The sequence below is a fragment of the Meleagris gallopavo genome, chromosome 2 (genome assembly GCF_905368555.1).
Source record: "Meleagris gallopavo chromosome 2, MGAL_WU_HG_1.1, whole genome shotgun sequence".
In the NCBI taxonomy this organism is placed as follows: domain Eukaryota; kingdom Metazoa; phylum Chordata; class Aves; order Galliformes; family Phasianidae; genus Meleagris; species Meleagris gallopavo.
Window position 1 is genome coordinate 103,120,555 of NC_139405.1, and position 22,326 is coordinate 103,142,880.

Genomic DNA, 22,326 nt, shown 5'->3' on the forward strand with positions numbered 1-22,326 from the left:
GTAAAGCTGGATGGGGAACAAAGATGAGCCAAATATAGCTCATCTCAAAATACCTCTGCAGTGGAACATTGCGTCTGGATCTTAGGAGGTAGTATCTGTTATAGACATCAACAGAAATAAGCTAACATACATTGAGCATATCTAGACAAGCATTAAAGAGCTTGACTGCAGTTTTTAAACACTGCAGGCTGGGCTTAGCGGCTCAATTTGAACAGCCCATGAGGATTACTGAAAGCCATGTAATTCTGTATCAGCCAACCCTGCTGCAACAATCCAGACCAAGTGGAAGGAGTGGGCGACCACCGTCAACATGCAAAGGTGTCTGACTCAGCACTAGTCAGCAACACTTGGTAGGGAGAACAAGACACAGGCTGTTTGCTTTGCTTGTACCTGGAAATTGTTTTAGTTCCCCCTGGGAAGTTGGCTGAGGGGTTCACCAATAGAATCATGCATAGATTTGCTCAGAGATTTTTCTTCTTAAAAGGTAGAAGAAATTCCTGCTCAGCAGTATCAATAAAAACTCTTCTGTTCCTGATTCAGCTTCATGAAGAGGGCCATCGCTGAGTGGGCTCATTCATTGCTTTCTGCAAATCCCTGTTCCTGATGCTGCACAGGGTACCCGGCCTCTCCTGTTTCACCCAGCAGCAAACGCTGTGCTTGTTCAGCCTCAGTCACCCACCTGGCCACAGACTGCAGCGAGACCTTAAGGCTGAGCTTCGCCCAGCGCAATTGGATCAGCCTCATTAGTGCTCTCATTGCACCCCAGCTTGCTCCAGGTGTGAGCAGAGCACCCATGCCCAGAGCTGCGGGATTAATGCCAAGAGGCCTTCCAGTACATGATGGGAGCTTTAAGCAGCAGGGAGAGCAACTATGTGCACAGGCAGGTAGTGGCAGGACACAAGGGGAATGGCTTTAAACTGAAAGAGGGGAGATTTAGGTTAGATGTTAGGGGAACATTCTTTACTCAGAGGAAGGTGAGGCACCGGCATTGCCCAGAGAAGGAATGGCCTTGATGGAGGCAAAGGGATGTGTCTCCAGCATAGTGCTTCCATCCCCCATCACCTGAAGCAGGACAGCCATACCAGAGCAGAAACACCATTCTTCCTCTGAAAAGCTGATCTGTTGGAGGCACAACTGAACATCGCTGATGAAAGCTTTTAGTACTTCCTGTTTAGCTAGCAGATTTCTTACACAGTAACAAATCCCAATTTTCTTCATCTAAAATTCCATTTAAATCAGTACCAGCTCTACACATGGAATTAAATGTTTTGGCTCAGTTACTACCTGGGAGAAGGAAGCTCCAGAGCTGTCATCAAGTCAAATCTGCCTCTGAATTTTTCATTAGTGGCAGTCTCTACAATAAAGGTCTGAAAGGCTGCCTGCTGGTTTTAATTTCATCATCTGTTCTTTTTGACTGACAATCTCCTTCCCTTCAGAGCTCAGATCCCCCATCTCACACAGTGAGATTCATCCTGGCAACGACATCAAACTCCTTTTCTACCTGTCCAGAGAGCAGCACTCATAACCCTGGGTTTTCAAGAGCTTGACAGAAAACTCCAGCACACTGCTTGTAAGCAGAGCAATTAATACAGAAGCAGGAACTGTGATGAGGGGAAATTTAGGTCAGATGTTAGGTGGAAATCCTTTACTCAGTGCCCTGGCACTGCTGCCTAGAGAAGAGTGGTGCCTATTCCTGGAAGTGCCCAAGGCTGTGGATGGGCCCTGGGCAGCCTGAGCTGATGGGGGGCACCCAGCCCACGGCAGGGTTGGGGCTGGATGGCCTTTCACGTCCCTCCAACCCAATCCTGTGATTCTATCATCAAGGACTGCTGAAAGCCACGCTCTGCTCCACAGACAATACGCACACCTCCTCTGCTGTATGGCATCAGCGACTCTTCCTCACGTTTTTGGGACTAAAAAGAAGTCACCACTGACAAAAGCTTCAGCTCATCCCTTTTCCCCACCCTATAAAAAGCATAGTTTTATAATAGCTCTTACAGGTACCAATTTCTCTACAATTTTGGGAACCTGACTGAAGCAGTCCCTCATTTGTAATACAACGGCCTCGTGCTGGCAGACAGCATCAGAGGAAGGATCAGTGAACTGAATCTGAAGGTGATGCACCAAATGTTTTAAGCCGTTAGAACATAATGCTCATTATGCTCTGCCAGAAACATTGGCCCTCCACGCAAGTAAAAATAATCAGCTCTTGCAAAGCAAGCCTGGACTTCAAGACCCACTGGAATTTCTGTAGCCATTCTGTTTCCATTAAAAGAGATCGTCTTTTAATAAGTTATTTACTTCCATGTCCAATGAATGCATTGTTCCATTACAGTGTTCCATTACTTGTTGACACCAAGTTCAATTTTACCTACTTCAATTTATCCTCAGCCTTTCTGCAAGCTGCCTGTTTATGTGTTGGAACGTACAAATGTCACATACAGCCTTGCCAGGGAAAAGGAGGATAGAAATGTGGCAGAGGGCGTTATGGAATGACTCACACTGTTTCCCATTCAGAAAGACACATCCTATGGGGATTAAGATATCATTTCCAGACTGCATACTACCTGCAAAGGTAGCCCAATGGCTTTCTCTAGTAGACAACAGTTTTCAAATTCGGGAAGGAACTTACACCAATCCACTTCAAGAAAGCCTTAAATGTCTTAGCCCTGCTGACAGTCATTTTTAATAACACTTGGAATACCTGGGTGTTTCAGAAAGAGTGCTGAAAATACAACAGTTGTCAAAGGGGCATGCTAAAGGACTGAGTAATTATAGGGCACTCACCTGACATCAATCTCAAGCAAAAATGGAAAGATGGTATCTGACTAAACTGATCACAAATCAAAGAGGCGAGAATAAGCATGATGATTTTTGAGAAAATAGGCCGTATCACACAAACCTGATTTCACTCTCCGTCAGGATTACACATTTGATTGATCAAGTAATAGATTTTCAACAGCATGTGACAAAATACTTCATCTTTCTCACTGTACAGCATCCAGACAGAAAATAATTAGCGGGTTAAGAATAGGTAGATCGAGGAATATCTATTCTGCTCAAGTACTTCCCATTTGGTATTGACTGAGTATTTCTAGTGGGGGCTTTGTGAGGATCCTCTTCTTCCAAGTTTTGAAAGCATAATGTTGAAATAACTCACTAGCCATGGGCCTTTGGAAGGATAGATAAGCAGAGGAGAGAACAAGGACCAAACAAGCCAAAAGCCTTCTGGTGGCTCCTCTTGATAGCTGGGACCACTAAAGCAAACCTTGTTTTCATAAAACTGAAGAGAATCTCAGAGAGGTGGGAGTGAGGAATTCTGACATTCAGGCTGGAGCCCAGCGTCGTGAGAAGCAGCAAACTGGACAAGAATCGAGCAAGAAGAGCTCCTAGTCCAATTTCAAAGTATAAAAGGACTGCATTGATTTTTGGATGTCTAAAGAGGGGATCGGTGAGTGGGAATCTGCAATTTTAGTTCTAAATATAGCACTGGTGGGACCATTGCTGGAATATCACATCCATTTCTACTGTGAACAAGTGTTTCAGGAGATGTTTAAAAATTGACGTGCTACAAAAAGAGTTACAAAGATGACTTAAAGGCTGGAGCAAAGGCAGCGAGAGCCACTAAAGAGCTCATTCTGCTCTGCAAAAAGGCAGAGAGGCTCCAAAACTATGCTGCAGTACTATCTTTGGGGAGTGAGGGAGAAAATAGATATGAAAAGTTCATTTAATCTAGAAGAAAAAAATAAGGACAAACTGTAAGTAGAAGCCAGATAAAAGCAAATGAGGAATAAGGCATGGTTCTGGCAGTGAGCTTAACCTCTCAGTGAAAAGCTCTAAGCACGAGGCAGATGTACAAACTCTCCAATCAAGGTTCTGTTTTGCCCAACAGGAATTAGGAGATACTGGGCACTGAATCATTTGTAGCAGAGCATCAGACTCAACACACATGCTTTCTGCTGATGCTGCACTGTGTGAGTGGACCTGAACTTCTCTAACAAATGGTGAAATATTTAAATCATCATTTGCTGTCAGAGCTACGAGTCGCATCCATTTCCAAAATTTATTCACAAGTACTGAAGAGGTTTAATAGCTAAGATTTATGCTCAATTTGTGATTTGGCGCTGTTTCTGAATCTTAGGAAAATGAAGGGTTTTTTTTAATCTTAAAATAAAGCTTTCTGCCTTCCGCTGAAATTAAGAGGACAACTCCTAAGCACTCCAGCCCTGGTATAAGGCTAACCATTCATTTTAAAGCTACTGTACATGGAGTGTTTCATGCACATGTAGTTTTATATGCTTACATTCCTGGTACTCAAGATGCCTACACAAAACAGTATTACTCAACTGATACTAACCAGCACATTGAACACATAACATATCCTTCACCCAATCTAAACTTTTTATGCTGTCAGAGAATCACAGAATTGTGTGCTTTGGAAAGAACACTTAAAGGTCATCTAGTCCAACTCCCCTGCAGTGAACAGGAACATCTACAGCTCAGTCATTTTGCTGAGAGCCCCATCCAACCTGACCCTGAACGTCTCCAAAGATGGGGCACCCACCATCTGTCTGGGCAACCAGTTCCAAAATCAGGTACTGTGTTCTTCCAGCCAACTTCCACGCAGCAGGTGTCCTACAAGATACAGCCAACACAGTATCAGAATGTAAGCAAGCTTTCTATGACAAAAACAGAGCTGGGGTTTAGGAGATACTGAACAGTTCCTCAGATGAAGCAACACTAGTTTACCTCCCCTCAGAAAAACTCAGTTTCTTAGCAAATTCATTCACTCAACACTCAAATGCAATATATTTTCAAGGATTTTCTATGTTTTTGCCTATGCTTTACATCCTTTACTAAGTATTTCAAAGGAAGGCCCTTTGAAACTTCTTCACATTTCCTTCCTCCCAATCTAGAGCTGAAGGGTATTGGTCTTCTACAGATTCCCTCTACTGCCATGCACAGCCAGACACCTCTAGGTCATAGCAAACGTGAAATTTCACAGTGATGCAAAGGCTTTTTCATCACAGGGACTAAAGCTCCACAAAAAAAAAAAACAAGATGACAAATGGTGTGAGCATTCTCAGCAGCCATACAAATTCCTGACTACTACAAGGCAGAAGTGAACACCACAAAACAGGAGAGGAACCCATCACAACATGAACATCTCAACTTTGGCAGTGTGCCCACACACCCTAAGAGCTGCAGCACTGATGTCCGAAGTGCAGACTGAATGTGAGGAGTCTTCTAGCACAGACTAATCCAAGAACACCTTCTGTACTTGAACCCTGAACACCTTTATTCCAAATCAGCATCCAGTCATTAGCAAACCTTGATAAGGATGGCCAGGTTTACAATAACATTCCACTGAGATTTTAAATCTCAGCATCTTGTCATATTTTTTTAACGTATGGTAACTCTCCACTACCAAAGTGAGGCTTCATGTAGCATAACTCAAATACATCCCAAAAATAAATGGAATTTAGTAGTAGTTGCATACATTTCCTGGCATTTGGTTAAACTGAAATATACTCCCTATGCAAATGATAACTCTATAAAAAAAAATTTACTCACCTAGAAATTGAATGAGGCTGAATTAATTGAAGTTAAAGTTTATAATCCCTGATTTTTACATAATAGTTACATGACCACAAGTGATGCATAAAAGGGGGAGAAAAATGAAGTGTTTAACTTCATTAATCAGTACATAAGTTTACTGATTTGGCTTTCAGTATTTAGTCACATGCAGCGCCAGCTTAAAACTCCAAATACTGCAAGTCCTGAACAAAATCCTCCCTGAAACAGAGAACAAAAGAATGTCGTTTTTAATTTATTTAAATAAAATATTTGAGCAGCTTAAAGGAAAAAGGAGATGTGCAGCACTTCAAATTTAGAGCAATATAGGAAAATGCATGTCTGCATTTTTTGCATGTCTGCAAAACCGCACTAAATGCAGAAAACAACAGAAGAAGCAAGCAGGCTTGAGCAGCACACATTGGACAAATAAGGGTGCTGCTCCAGTTTTTATTCAGGCTTTACTAACAGCACATGAAATTCAACTACTGCTCGCTAATTCATGCTTCTGAAGTACCAGAGCTCACTAATTTTCCAAGAAATGTTTTTCCAACGTCCCAATAAAGCACGGTTTTGTCTCTTTTGAATGCTCATCTTTACCACCGCCAGAAATTAGGCCTGCCACTGTTCTCTCCATTAAGGTGGCCATCATCACTCACGAAAACAGAATCACAAGAGCAAGCCCTCAGCTCTGCACTCTTTGATCAGAGCCTGCAGACTCCCTGGACAGTGTTAGGTGCCTGTAGGGCAGCAAGTCTCACAGCCTTTAGATCCAACAGACCTATCCATGCTGACACAGAATGAGCCCAGGCTCCAACCGATCACCTCGTTCACTGAGTGCTTTCCCACATTCTATGTAAGATCTAATTGTGCAGTATTTAAGAGTCAAGTCAGGCATGGAAAAAGTTGCTACCCTCTTAACTTATAGGGTATCTTCCAGGAACCCTATAGTTTGAGGAACAGAGAGGAAAACAGGAAGAAGAGCCAACGTTGTTTACGTCTTCCCCCTCAAGAGAAGCCCTACCAGATCTGTGCAACAACTCGTCACGCTCTGTGCCACATCACACAAGTTACCAACACTTAGCTCTGGAAAAATTGCCAATGTAGATCTAACACAAGTGAGATGTGTGTTGATCCTGAACTTCCATAACCTCTGACAGTTTTATTAGATATAAATCATCTTTTTCTTAAAAAAAATAAAAATAAAAAATAAAAATAAAATTTTAAAAAAGTAAGGATAACTATGATATATAAGGAAGAATGAGAGAGTGTTTCCTTAAAGACCTCTAACTAGAAATTCTGGTATGATCTGCATGCCATAAGCAGCCCTGGGTGTCTTCCCACAACTCAACATGAAACATTTCCTAAGCATGGAGCTTAAACTCATAATTACGTTATTCACCCGCCAACGTACAATGCTAATTTCCCTTCTTCAGTCAAAATTAATCAGGACTTTGATGGACAAACACTGAAAGCAGGAGTCACACATTAAACCACTGCAAACAACAGCACAGCAAGATCCCAGATAAAACATGTCACCTGCGACCACCAGGGAAGTCTGTACAAAAGGACTGCAACCAGCTAAGAGGCAGAATTGCTTTTAAACACAACGTTCTTGAAGGAACTAAAGCTGTGTTTTCTTGTCATCTTTATTCAAGTATTTCACAGCAGTTATATTACAAATTACAGTAAAATGTTCAAAATTTCCAGAAGTTCAAAAAATTAAATAACTTACTTCAAACTAACGTAAAATGAAGTCAAACTGCAAAACATCAATTTGAACACAGTTCTGAATAAAACTATAGAATTCAAAATATACCATAGTTGATGAAGGAAGTCTACTTAATCCACCAAGTAGACACACGTTAATGAAACCAAACAGGACTCCCCAATGTCTAAATAACCCAATGTACAAGATACAAAAGATGCAAGTACAAGCCCAAATTCAAGCTTATGTTGTGATTACAAAATAAAAAATAAAATAAAATAAATGACTATCAGCTGCAGGACCTGCCATTCAGGAGACTGAAGGATAAGCCACAGCTGACCCACCAACCCACCAAAACAAAAAAAACAAAACAAAAAAAAGGAAGACAGGATATTACAAAAAACAGTAATCCTATAAATACATTGGCATATGAGGAAATCAAGTAACAATACAGCGGACACAAAACAAAAAATAATTAATCACAGGTGAGATTCAAGCTTGCAAATACAATCAACTCCATAGCCATCAACTCCACCCAAGAGCAACTCCATCATCTCCAGTACAACCCCGCCAGCCCCACAGAGAAACCTCCTTTCTCATGGGTGGCCACATTTCATTGACCCCAGGACTCACACAGGAGTTTATTTGCAATTTTCACAATAAGAAACAAGGAAGAGAGGTCAATTTGTACAAATTCTTGCCAGTGCTATGTGGCAAAAAATAAAAAATAAAATTAAAAATAAAAACATACAAAGAGTAAACAAGTTTAGACCACATGGATAGATTAACAGCTGCTTTAACTCTAGAACCACCAGACATCTGTAAAGGAAAACAAAACTGAACTGTGGTTATTTGGGCTACGAAGGCGGGTATATCATTTTATGTAAGCTGTCCACTATCACATTTGAAACCAGCTACTTTTCTCTAAACAACATGGCAGCTCCCAAATTAGCAGAGCTGCCTCTTAAGATTTTTCCCAATCAACAACTGACAGTAAAAATTTTCCTTTAGAAACATGACTTTTCAGAACCATTTTTAATGCCAGGCATTAGCTTAAACTTGCATTTTACACTCAATGGTGATTAAACTTCTCAACTGTTTTAATTCATATAAATTTATTATCGTCTTAAAAATGTATGCAGTTTTATCTTCCACAAGTGCTGCTGTTACTTGAACAAAAACTCCTTTGAGTAAGTGAAACTGGAATAAATATTTTTAAAAAATTCTGCAGCAAGAACCTGAGACTTGCAAAAAACCCTTTTATCAGAAACTTGCTACAAAAAATCTGCTACATTTTATTTAATCAAATCTTAAAGTTTGTAACAATTTCCATCAAAATACAAAATGCTGTTAATGTACCAGACACAAAAATATCTCAAACAGGTATGACGCTAATAAATACTAAACAAAACATGAAAAAAAATCCCCTAAACAAATCTGAGATCAAAGAATCTCATCTAAATGTGTTTTTCTGCTTGTTTTTGTTGTTTTTAATCGCACTTTCCCACCTAAAAAATACAGCGATTCTGCATGGGTTGCATTTAGGTGTAACTAGATGTACAAGAATACCTAAAACCTTTTTCTGCCATTAGCTACAAAGAAAAACAGTGGCATTCAGGGGAGAAATAGTTCCAAGACAGAATTATGTTGAATTATAATATACAAAGCACTTTGGATTACTGCAGTAGCCCAAGGCCCGTGTTTGTTTCTCTGCAGTGGTTTACTACTATTAGCCATAGAGGTGGAGACAAGTACCTTAGCTTCAGCTTCTAAATGGGAGCAGAGTGATTACAGTCCTCAATAAACACTGTTGGTAACTAAAATACAAAAAGCTGAGGTAGCTCAGTATCTCTGCAGTAGTCCAAGACTGTTTTCTCTAATTAAAAACTAATCACACTGTGTTGCATATTTCTGGAAAGACACTTCTGCAGCTACGTAGGGATATGATGGATGGTTAGAGACAGTAACACCAGCCAACTTCTCTACAACAGTTTCCACTTACATTTGAAAGAAATCAGCCCAGGTAACATCTTAACACCGAGCTCATGACAAAACTTTTTTCTTGAAACTGCCTAGACTGTTCTCTTCAGTTTCCAGAGAGGAAAGATTCTGAACTACACAAATCAGACTGGAGAACTGTGGTCCGAACAGATCGATTTGAAAGGCTGTCCTCCAGTCTCCTGACATTAACAGTGCTTTGCATTGACTGAGTCGTGAAGCCTAGTTTAAGTTTTACTTTCAGGTGAGCTTGGGCTCCAGGACTTTGACCGACATCTTCTTATCTGCACTGCACAGTCCAAGCTATATCACAAACACAGAAACCTGCCAGTATTAAACTGGCTTTTCTTAAAGAAACTCTAGATGGACAACAAAGGAATGGTGGGAAAACGCTTCACTTTTAGCAACACAGAGGAGTTTCACTGTGTAACTTGTTTCTAAAACAAGTCTGTATCAATGAAAAAGAAATTTCACCATTTTGGTAAAGTATGTGGCTTTTTCAGTGTGTCTTAGTTTAGTTCTGTAGAGTAAGACAGGCATTATAGAACCATAATACTGGCTGCCATCCAATGAAGAGAATACAAATATGATCTACAGATCATCATTCTGAAGAGAGCTTTCTAACATTGCCGTTTGCTATAATCCAAACCAATTGATTAGCCTTATCTTTCTCAATTGACTAAAAGGCACATAATAGGCAGTTCTAGAGAGCCTCATCTTCAAATTACTGTACATCCAGTTACTCAAGATTCCTACCACAATGCATCATTGCCTTCTTTAGAACAGATTTTTTTGTCCATTGCCCCAGAGAAGAGAAAGATTGGAAAAAAAAATAAAAAAGGTTGCCTGTTTAAAAATATTCAACTTAGATCTGCTCTTTTCAGTTCTCTCGCGTATGTTGGTCTCCACTTTGCCTGAAGTTTCACCAGAGAAAATGCATGTAGAGTGAACAAGAGCAGAAGAGAGAACAGTTTCTGTAGCACCAAAAATCTCCAAGCTGTGGCATTGTATTCTTTATTTATATCAGATACAACTATTTGAAGTTCCGTTTGGTTCTTGTAGGCTGGTTGGTTTCAGGTACCTGAGACAATAGCACCAAATTCAACAGAAAGAAAAAGAGAGAGCACTTAAGACCAAGGCTCTGCACATACTTGGTGCAAATGGAAACTGAATGGCTCAGAGGACTGCTCTCCCATGAGCAGTTTAAGAGAGGACAAACCCACCCATCTTGAAGAGTTCACAGGAATGTTTCGAACACATGAACTGTTCTTTCCATCTCCTGCAAAAAAAAAAAAAAAAAACCACAGAACTTCAATTAAACACAAATATAGAGAAAGACAAAAATAAAGTTATATTACATCATCATATTCACTGAGGCATCACTGTTTCTTTTCTTGAAATCCAAACAAGTAACTCACAGGAAAACAGATGTTTCTGTTTATTAGTTCTCATCTGCTAGCAAAAGATGGTGAAAGAGGACACACTACTTAGGAAATCTTAATGCAGAAAAGCGCTCCAATATTAGAATTCATGAGAAAACCCAAGTCTAGTAGAGTCATGTATATAATTAAGGTACTTGATAAGTATTATTAGGAAAGCACTGTGATAGCACACTGCATGAATCCAGGTTTTACTGCACATTCGAACTACTGGTATTTTGACTGTAAACACTTAACTGCATGGTTTGGAGAATCAAAGAAAGGATCTGTCTCTAAAGATCTTCTGCATAGATGTCTTTTTAATCTACATAATATTCGGCACAAACTTCCAGCACACTTTTAGGTGAAGGGGGCAGAGGAAGAGTATAAAATTGGTTTAAAGTATTTTGCAGGACAATACCCTATGCTACGGCCTCTCCAGATTTTGTAATAAAATATTCATGGAGAAAAGTATTCGGGGTTCAGGGTTCCAATTAGAAACTAGCAATTGTTGTCTCTTTATCAGCAGCTGAATCCCAAAGTTGACCTAAACTATTCAGCAGCTAGAACAATGTTGCTGGAGGGAAAGCATGTCCAGAGTTATGATCAGTCTACATCAATGGTGAAATGACCCACTTATTCCTGATGTAGACAGAAGGCCTTTGAAATGAAAACACTTTAAAAGGAAATGCTGTCAGCAGAGCAGGCAACTGGCCTACATCACACTGTTCAAGACTTTCCCAAGACCATCAAGAATTTATTTTCCAACTTAGAAAAAGCTTGCATACTTTCAGTTTTGTGGGAAAGTCCCAAACAGCAAACTGCATGGAGATACTCTTTTGGTTTTTTGCTTAATAACACAAATGCAAGCAGGGGCACAAGAAGCAACTGTAAGCAGCCTCTAACTTCAATGTTATTTGTTTCCAAATTTAGGAGCACTTCTGGCACAGGAATTAAATTATTCCCATCAAACAAATGTTGGGGGGAAAAAAAATCTGCCCACAGTTTAAACTTATGGTTCCAGAAGATTAAGTATTTTCACCTAAGTTGAATAACATAATGCAAATCAGTGAAGAACAAGAAAAGGGATGTTCAGACTGATACATTCACTTACTAGCAGGGAAACCTAATCTAGGGAATGGTGTCCCAGTGCAGGACAGGAAAGTTGGACAAGATTATTTTTAAAGGTCCCTTCCAACCCAAACCATTCTATGATTCTACCCATAAAGCCTTCCCAACATTATTTTTACAGACTTCCATATAAAATAGCTACAATCAAGCTTGTTTATCAGTGCTGCACAAGAATAATGAAAATTAAGCTATTTAGTTGGAATAACATTTTGAAAGCCAAGATGATCACCTGAAAGCTCCTGTTTCTGTTCCATTCTTACTCTGCTAGCAAATGCACCTAAATGCTGCTGCATTCTATCCTCCTTTTCCTCTATCTTTTAAATTAAGTTCTTAATCCTTTTCTGAGGAAAGTATAAATAGAGACAATCTCTGTTTAAGTCATGACTATGCTACACTTTCTTCTGTCCATAAATACACACCTTCCTCTACATCTACCTTAAAGCTCTTATGTACTAATACAACAATAAAGTCATAGATTACTGTTCTTGGAAAACCAGTCTCACAGAAGTCAAATAAATAAAACAAACTGTACAACATCACCTCTAGAAGTTGTGATTTGTCATAGTCTCTACGATGCCTGTAGATGCATTGGCTGAGGAGCGAATACAATCTCTCAAGTTGGTCAACAGTCAAGTTGTCACTTTTCTTAACCACTAAATAAAGCAGTTTCTGTTGGAACAAAGGGTGAAGTTTAAAGAACTTTTATAATCTTTTCTTCTTTTGCTTTTCTTTCTTTTTTATTTCTTTAAGGACAAATTGGAGAAATTTGCTTCTAAAACTCTACTTTGCAGAGATACATACAAGTAAAATGGACCAAATCTGGCTATTATTAAGGCCAGTGCTTCCATATTAATTCAACAGAACTCAGCGTTTATCTTTCCTTCTGTACTTACACCCACGCTTTTCTCAGTGTTTATGCATAGCATAACCAGTGCATTCTTCGTTCTTCTTGGAATTATACTTAATCCTATTGCATCTTGGTTATTATTGTTGTTGTTTATGAATAAAGCAAACCACAAAAGGTGTCTTGAGAGGTGAACACTCAAGAACTTCTGTGTTGACATGAAATTTTAAAAGTACCAAATGGAAACACATCTGGAATTCCACAAATGTCAAACAATGATACAATAAAAAGCATCTGTAGGGAAAACGTGTAAAACTGCTGATAAACAAATGATGCAAAAAGCAAAGGAGTTTAAATTTCTTCATAGGTCAAACTAGCTTCTACCACAGAAGATGGCAAAATCTGTTTTAACTTTGCTTAAATTTAGACAGAAGTGAAACAAAATTAACTAGCAGAGGTTTGACCTGTAGCACCAAAACATTAGCACAAATTCCAATTTATTTTCCAATTCCTTAACAATCCTTTCCACCAAGTATACACCCATGGGACAGGAAATTATATGTTAACTCCTAATTACCAGGCACCCAGCAGTTTCTCAGTTACTGACATGCAATTAGCACATAAGAGTATCATCAAAAACAACAATTAAAATAATGGACTGCCATGTCATTACTGTATTTGTAAAGGTAGTAATAATGGGACAATAAGGTTTCAGCAGTTTCATTAACTTTTCATCCAAAAAAAAAAAAAAGAAAAAAAAAAAAACACTGATCAATAAGTCACCTTCAAAAGTTACAGGTGCCAAAATACTACTTTGTAACCAAAAATAATAGGAAATTTTGCTTTATAACAGAGGAAGGAAACATTTTTCATGGAGCCTGTTACAAGTCAATTTATTTTTCAGCTCCAGTACCTTTAGTCTGTCATGATCAACAACTACAGAGGGTAATGGATCTGATAGTTCCTCTGGGACATGCTCCAGACTTGTGAGTTTTGACTGTTCCACAGTGACTTTTCGACTTTTCTTACTCTTGAACATACCTGTAATTTAAGGGAGGGAAAAAAAAAGCCATTAGCCATGTCAGTTACACAAAATAAACAGCTTTCGTCCCAGCTTTGACTTGATTTTGCTGGGATTGTGTGAACCAGAAAAGCATGACATTGCCAGTGTACAATATTAACCAGCTTCACAAAATTCTCAAGGTTTATGAGAACTAAAACCACAGTTCATAAGGCACACGTGAAACACATCAACTTCAAAACTGAACTCTGAAGTCCCAATAGAATATTGAATGTCACTGGAAATTTCTCCTATGCATCGTTTTTGCTTAACATCAAATTATGTAACTTCCAAAGGAAGTTCAGATATCCAGCTAACTCCCAAGATCTTCCTAAGAGATTCAAAATTCTCACTTTTCCTTTTGAAAGCATTCCCTGTTTTCATCATCACAGTAATTTTGACATCTGTTCTATGCCCAAAACTTCACCTTTTGGTACGACTTCTAATTCCATCGATCTCTGTATTAAAGCTGTTGTCCAGTCCTGTTGCAGAGAACAAAATATTTTTTAAACTATCTCTGGATTCTATCCCTACACTTACTCACTGTCTTTCTCCTCTACAACTATTTTAAACCCTTTTTTTTTTTTTTTTTTTCTTTTTTTTGCCTAAGGACCTCCCCTTACTTACAATCATCCTTAATGTATTCAAAACACAACTATGAAATTCAGAAGTCTAATGGCCCTAACACACACTGTACTCTTCTTCTGATAACCTTAGGAGCTTTCCTCAGCTACACTCCTTATCCTTAGAGAAAATGTGTATACACACATTTTCAACGTGTATACAGTGATATTCTCATAATTCATCTCTCTCATTAAAGCTCATTTATTTTGTAAATCTCAGTGCTAACTTTTGAAGTAAAGATTTCATTCTTTTACATAATTCTGAAAAGCTAATTAAAAAGGCAATCATGCATAAGGCTTTTATTTATCTTCCCTGAGGAAACTATGTCTCTTTTCTTCAAAGGACACAGTCCCTTCTTTTATGCACCACCAGGATTTCCCTTCCCTTTCTCTTATCTTTTTGTTGCACTACTACTGCATTGACTTTAAATCCAGATATTTACTCCATTAGATAAACAATGCTGTATTTGGCTTTTGCTGAGTTAAACTACTTTAACTTTTGCTACAAGCATACACTTTTTTTTTTTTTAAGAGAGACATTCAAGATTAAATACATTCTATGTTTCTGTGGTTTTAGATCTAACTTAAATGACAATTTTTATGACAAATTCCACCAAAAAAAATCAAGGAATGTATCATATATACCAACATACACATCATACAGTTATTTATATCCACTGATAACAGTTCTTAAATCTTGAATTGTAATGTAAATAATGTTATCACAATACTTACAATGCCTCCCTCCAATAAAGCATTAAAAAAAACAGAATACTTTAAGTATGAAGATAAACTTATTTGCTTAAGATAACATTACAGCAAGTCAACAGTGAACTTTTAATTCATTCCACATAGGAATTAAATGGTGTAAGCATAAGTTTCAAATAACTAGACAGAAGATTATAAAATATAATAAGAATTGTAACTCAAGTTGTTACAATTAAAAATACATACATTAACATGGACACTAAAATGACACTGAGAATAAACTATACCTTCTTTATCTGGTTCAGCATCTTTAGTCTCAAGGTCTGTGCTCTGTAGTGTTTTTTCATTATTGCTGCAGTGTGGTACCTCTGCTTTCACTAAATCATCTCGGTTTTCATTGCAAGGTTCTGTTTTCTCCTTTGGCTGATCTTCAGAAGATTTTTTCTTGTCACTAGATCCAGTGCTGTTGTCATTGGTTGAAGCAGCATCAACTGATTCCACTTTACCATTATGGCATGCTGGAACAGGTATACCCTCTAAACTGTGTACAGATGTCTCTCCATTTACACAGTCTCCTTTCAATGTAGAGTCTTTCCTTAAATCCTTTTCAGCATTCAGAGTAACTCTCTCAGTTATTAAGAGAGATTCATTTGAGCTCTCTTCTTCTGTAGATGCAAAGTTGTTTTCCTTTCCTGATGTCCCATTGTTAAGCCTCTGCTCTGCATCTATATCCATAATATCACAAGAGGATTCATCATTTGTCATAGAGAGATCTCCTATTTCCTCCCCATTCTCCTCAATGCAGTCAGTGCTGATTTCTAGCTCACCATTTTCCAGCAATTTACTGTCCTCTCCATGATTTTCATCATCAGCAAACTTTGCATCATCTTCATCTTTCTTTAAATTATTGACTTTCCTCTTCTTAATAATGCCTTTGCCCCACTGCGAGCGCCGTCTTGACTTTCTTCTTATTCGAACTGAATTACAAGGGAAAAAAAATTTAGACATGCAAGTCCCTCCCATTAAACAGACTACTGCATTTGTTGTATCCTACTTAATATATTTAATACATACTACATATCTATTTGCAGATAAATCAGTCAACACTCAAAGAAAACAGCTAAGCAATGATGTAGAAATCAGTCCCCTTTTTGTAACAGCAGCTACTTGAATGCATTATACGGCAAAAGAGATGGAAGTAAAATCTGTGGACTGATAGATAATTCATGTTGGAGGGTACATCAGGAATTCTCTAGATCAACCTTCTGCTCAAAATAGGGTTAGCTATGAGGGCAGATCAGGTTGCTCACGACTTTATCTAGTCAAGTATTGAAAAACTCCGTAGATGTAGACCACATGACCTCCGTGTGTCTTGTACTGATGCACAGTTGTGCAAAAAGGCACTTTGCCTTACATCCAGTTTGAACTTTTCATTTCTATTTATCTCCATTGTCAATTCAAACACATCTTCAGTTATTAAGTCACCTAAAGAGTAATCCTCTCCTTCACCTCCCACTCACTCTCAGCTCTGTACACAAGGTCACTGCACTGAAAGAATGTGGCTTTAAAAGAAAAGGACTTTTTTTTTTTCCAAATCCAGATCATTTTAGCAACCCAGTCTACAGCAAGACCTGACAAACATTTGCATTTAAGCAGTCAGTCTGCATGAAGAATGGAAAACAGCCTTTTAAACAGAACTTACTAATCCAGCATCATCATCGATGTCTTTCTCTCACTATATGCAACTCAACCTGACGCAACACTGGTATGTGATCCTTTCTCCATTACTCTGTATCCAGACTTTTTTACTTTACCTTTTGCAAGAGCACAGTAAGACACAGCTCAGAAGACTAAGGAAAAGACTGAGAAAAATGGAAATGCCTATATTCATATTAAGGCAGCAACGTAAACTGTTATTTTGCAAAGTTGTAGACAAGTGTTTATAACTGAAAATGCTAGCCAACACTTAGCAGATTAACAACTTCTCCATTTCAAAATGGGGACGTGCTGAGCACCTCCGTAACGTTCCTGTTATTCATAGGTTACCTTGATTTATGGAGTATTAAGTCCTAGGTCTGTAACTGCCAGCTTCACACTGAGTTACAAAGATCAGTGTTTATTAAATTGCTTTTAAGATGCAAGCACTATGCAGGTACAAGCGTGGAGAATTAAATGACAGAAAGTCACAGAGCATCAGGCTCAGCACTGCCAGCTGGGCGAGAGAAGGGACCGTCCCGCTCAGCTCTCTGGTACAGCCTCACTTGCAGCACCATGCACAGTTTTGGGTACCACAACAGAAGAAGAAAAAACTATTAGAGAATATCATAAAGAGGGTTACGAAAATGGGGAAGGGTCTGGAGTGCAAGACGTGCAAGGAGCACGTGAGGCTCCTTGGTTTGCTCAGCCCAGAGCAGAGGAGCTGAGGGGAGGCCTGACGGCGGCTGCAGCTCCTCACAGGGAGCGGAGGGGCAGCGCTGAGCTCTGCTCTGTGACAGCGACAGGGCCCGAGGGAAAGGCGTGGAGTGCACCAGGTGGAAACCTGCACTAGATTTCATTATCTACATCCTCTTTACATTTACTAGGCAAAAATAAGGCGTTGCTAATGGCCTAGACGTTAAACTAGATGATCTAAGAGGAATTTTCCAACCTTAACGATTCTAGGACTGACATGAACCTGATAACCTATAGTCCAAAAAGGAGCTAGCATAGGGTAAAACTCATAAAAAGCTAAAAAGCAAATCTCATGGATTGTTACTAAATAATGAACTTAATCCAGAGTTCCCTCTCCCCTGCTTTCACGTTCATCTTCTGCAGGACTGTTAACCATCCAGAGCAGATTCACATTCTTTTTATTTTGCAGTGTATAAGGTTCATAATACATTGAAGTTTTCAGTAACAGAATGGGGTAATCATTTACAGAAGAAAAACTCGGAGTTAACTTTAAGAAAAAAAATTAGCAGAGCATATACAATTGCAAGTTAATGCATTAACACCTTTTCAATTACTTTTTTCAGAACTACTCATCTGAAATGTATCACTGATAGTCAGTCTTTTGGCACTATTTGTGCCAGAGGCAGTAGAAATACTATTGTCAGAGGAATCCTGCTTTTTAGAACTGAGTTTCTATAACTCAAACTATTATAATACCAATTATTCACACATGAATACATTCACTCGCCTTCTGAATTGCAGAACTCCTCTCTCTATAATCTTCACATAACCTCTATAGATTTGCCAAGGGGACCCTCACATCAGTTCTAGCTTCCTTCTGGTTCACTTTTTTGTAAATCATTAGCCCAGCTCATGCAGAATTTTTAGTAACACTAAATACATGTTTGACCACAAGTCACATACATTTCACTTATGTATGAATTTGATATAAAAAATTACCCTTCCTCACTCATTAATTTGTGCTAAACTGCAGTTTATGCAGATAGCATCTTAAAGGACAATGAAATACAATGTAATTAATCACTGAATGCAAGTTCACCCTACATTTTCTCAAAGCAGTAAGTGGAGTTTCTCAATTCCTCTATTCCTACCTTGACACAATCTGCTGAAAGATCCCTACATTTAAAGCATCCTGCATTTTCTGCAGGAGCAGCACAAGTTAGATAAAATGAAACCTGCAGCAGACTTTCAGAAATCCTGAATCCTCATCGACAGATTCTGCTTCCAAATTTTCACGGCAGATACACCAAGCAAAGACAACACCTGGTGATATAAGCATCTGTATCATGCATGGTGCACACTAACTCTGTTCAGAGCAGAACACAGCTCTTCAATACTGAAGTGATAACAAAAATCAAGTCCAAACTCTTCCAACAATCTGTAAGTATTTCCAAAAGATCTAGAAGTTACTGTCACCTTACTGTAATAGCCCTGGTGCCTAACAAGTTCTCTTTATGCTGCAGAAAAGTAGCATCTTTATATGTCTCTGGACTGCTTCAAAGTCCACCAGAAAAATGTGAGTAAATATCAATAAAAGATAAAATTCACATCCATCAAACAGAAGATACATAAAGAATTGCTAGAGATTCAAATCCAAAGATGATTCTCTCCTAGCAAGCAAGATCACCATGGATCTAGGTTTTGTGTCTGTGGTATCAAGAACCACTTCATTCAATGCATATTTCAAGGTTTTCTTCCACGATCAAAACCCCAAGGTTCCTTCTGATGCCTTGTGCATAAACTAACTCAAAACACTGAGAAAGCACTTATTACCAGTAATTTTGCTTTCTCGTATGCAGCATCCAGAAGACATACATTTATCAGTATTTTAGATGTTCCAAAAGCTCTGTGTTCCTTACCAATAGACATGGAATAGCCCATTTCAAAGTTTCTGGAGTTTCAAGTCACAAAGTCCCAAACTGCAGACAGAGATAAGCAAGAAAGAACAGAGTACTGTTCCACAATGGCTTAAAACGCAAAATGAGGTGCCAGCTTCCACCAACAGACAAAGCTATTTCTCCGTCCAAAGCCAGCTATATTACTCCTACTACTATATCCGTGCTGGTATTACTGTTCCTGCAGTAAAACAGATAAGGAAACTAATCTGTCTGAAAGTCAGAATTCTTTCCTGAGTTAGTTTTCAACATCTTCAGTTCCCAAATTGAGATTTCCAGCTCTCAAGCGATGGTGCTCACTTAAGACAGAGAGTGGGGATATGCAGCCACCAAAAACTAAGGCTTCTTCACTAGAAACCTGCAGCTTGACCAGCTTGAAGAGACTGCAGAAATAAACCCTAAAAGCTACGTCATTTTCTTCATTTAGACGAAACACATGAAGATACTCAAGGCATGGACCTCACAAATATTTAAAAACAAATACAACCTGCATGCAGCAACATGCCACATATGGGCACCAACAGCATATGAACTGTTAAATGAAGACATACTTGAAGAACCTGGAAAATTCTCAACAAAGTGGAATCAAATTCTACAAGAAACAGTGGAAATATGTCACAAAACAAGCTTGGCTGCAGCATCCTCAGTATTCCCCCTCTCTAGGCAAATGCTATCCCTACCATTCTATCTGACACTCAAGCTCTTACCAGTACTTCTCCAGAAACCTCTCCCACTATCTTCTGTTCCACTGCAACCCCAGCTAAATAGCATGCAAGATCCACTACATCTCAGGTGTGCACGCTCTGTCTGGCCAACATGATGTTTTAATCGATCAGCTCAGAAGGCCAGGCAGAACAAGTAACTACCATTTTCAATATAGAGCCTTTTCCTTCAGCAGATGCATAGATTTATTCAGCTAACAATTTTCACAAAACCTGCAGGAATCCAATCTTTTAGACCTCAACTCCTGTCAAATCTGTCTGAACCAAGCTAAATGATTCAGAAGTTATTACGGAACAGAGATGGACAGAGAGGATAGGTATTATTTTCTTGGGAAACTAAGCTAAAAATATAATTTACATGAAATCAGAGTAATTATGTTAGCTAAGTACATGACAAGACAGTCACACAGGAAGATTAAAAAGAAAAAGGAAGTCAGAAGAGAAGAGACAATCAGATTAATATCACCCGTGGAGATCAGTTTTAGACTTTCCACCTCTATAGCTCTGCTCATTTTCCTTCTGCTGAGTAGCTTTTTTACAATAGCAACTATTACAGCTATTTACATTTTTGGTACATTTAGCTGGTTCTTAAGGACTACTGAATGACATCTTCTCTGCTGCAATAGAGCTGTGAACAAACGCAAGGTTATTCTGCAAATCCATAAGTGGAGGACAGGCTCCCACTTTACATTAATTAAAATGACATTTGACAGTTTACGGCATTCTCTTCTATCACGGATCTGAAAGGTTCACGGCTGCTGGTTGGTTTCTGTGACAAGGAGGCAAAGTAAAACAAAAACAATAAATTGCTTAAAATGGAAGTGAAAGATGAAAACCAACAACCCATACAAGCAGATACAAACTCTTAATAGAAGCGTACAGAAATTTATACAAACTCCTAAAGAAAGCAAACACTGCTGAAGTTTCCAAACAGTAGGAAGGAGTAATACATCTAAAAAGTCTGAAAACTTTTTTATTGCGTTACTGATCTGTACCTCACCTACAGTAAAACCAGTCATCAATTTTAGAACTCAATTTTTTTTCCTACAAAAACCTTCTTTTCACCACATTCGTAAAAGAGGAAGACAATGCTTTCAGGCAAACCTTGTTCTTAAGAGAGGCTGAGCCATCTTGGATTACTAAATTAGAAGGAGATGAATTACATGGGAATATAAGAAAAGCACTGATTCAGGTAAATTGCAGGACTATTTGCCCTCTCTCAGAGCAAAGAGAACTCATTCAAGAGGCAGCATATTTAATAGTGATAAAAAAAATTTCTCTGCCACTAGGTACCACTGTATCCAAAAGCCTGGTGGGATTCCAAAGAAGAATTAGCAGCCAGGATTTATAAGAATACCCACAAATTCAGTAAACGGGATTTTAAATTAGAGGAATTACAAAGCCTATGGGTTTAAAACAACTGTTAACCAACTCTTAATCAGCTAAGATAGTATTTTCTTTAAAATCAGGTATTTTTACTTCTCCAACTTCCTTTGCAATTTCCTTTCAGAGAACCCAGTTGAAGCTAGTGTCAGATACAAATCCAACTGCTCCAACCCAAAATACACATTCTGAAACTACCAAGAAAGAAATGATAAAGAGGCAGTTGTCTCAACTCTGAGTAAAAGAAGTTTAGAGGAAGTTTTTCACTCAGAGGGTGGTGAGGCACTGGAACAGGTTGCCCAAGGAGGCTGTGGATGCCCCATCCCTGCAGGCATTCGAGGCCAGGCTGGATGTGGCTCTGGGCAGCCTGGTCTGCTGGTTGGCGACCCTGCACATAGCAGGGGGGTTGAAGCTAGATGGTCATTGTGGTCCTTTTCAACCCAGGCCATTCTATGTTTCCATGATAAAGACGTTCTCAAATTCCAAAGAAGCTTTTTTAATCACGCTTGTCAAGTAGTATCGATTGCCTCCATCTCAGGTGCACTGTGAGAATCAATGCAAGTCTCTTTGCAGGTGAGCAGGAGGAGAATGGGAACCAGTAGGAAGTAAAGGATTCATGGTTTTGACAGGACATCAGCTGCTATGAGGAATGTAACATTAACAACTGGTTGGCTGTTATTCTGCACTACCCAAGTTCAGTGGTAACTGGGACAAAACTACTGTTAAAATAATGAAAACTTTAAGGCATCTGTTCTGCCATGTCCTCTGATAAGACACAACTGCATACATTCACACAAATGTCCAACATACA

At 38.8% G+C, this 22,326-nt stretch overlaps 1 protein-coding gene across 6 annotated transcripts in view; it reads right to left on the minus strand.

Moving 5' to 3' along the window:
* Positions 1-7,205: 7,205 nt before the first annotated feature.
* ATAD2B (ATPase family AAA domain containing 2B) overlaps positions 7,206-22,326 on the minus strand; it is a 72,582-nt gene continuing 57,461 nt past the window's right edge. For 4 of the 6 annotated variants that reach the window (XM_085218103.1, XM_010707984.4, XM_085218105.1 and 1 more), the window contains 4 exons: positions 15,352-16,041; positions 13,587-13,714; positions 12,370-12,498; positions 7,206-10,559 (listed from right to left, as the gene is read on the minus strand). In XM_085218103.1, coding sequence (XP_085074229.1) covers positions 10,518-10,559; positions 12,370-12,498; positions 13,587-13,714; positions 15,352-16,041 — 989 coding nt within the window. In that variant the 3' untranslated portion in view covers positions 7,206-10,517. The remainder of the gene's footprint in view (positions 10,560-12,369; positions 12,499-13,586; positions 13,715-15,351; positions 16,042-22,326) is intronic. The other 2 variants (XM_085218104.1, XM_085218102.1) reach the window with 2 other exon arrangements.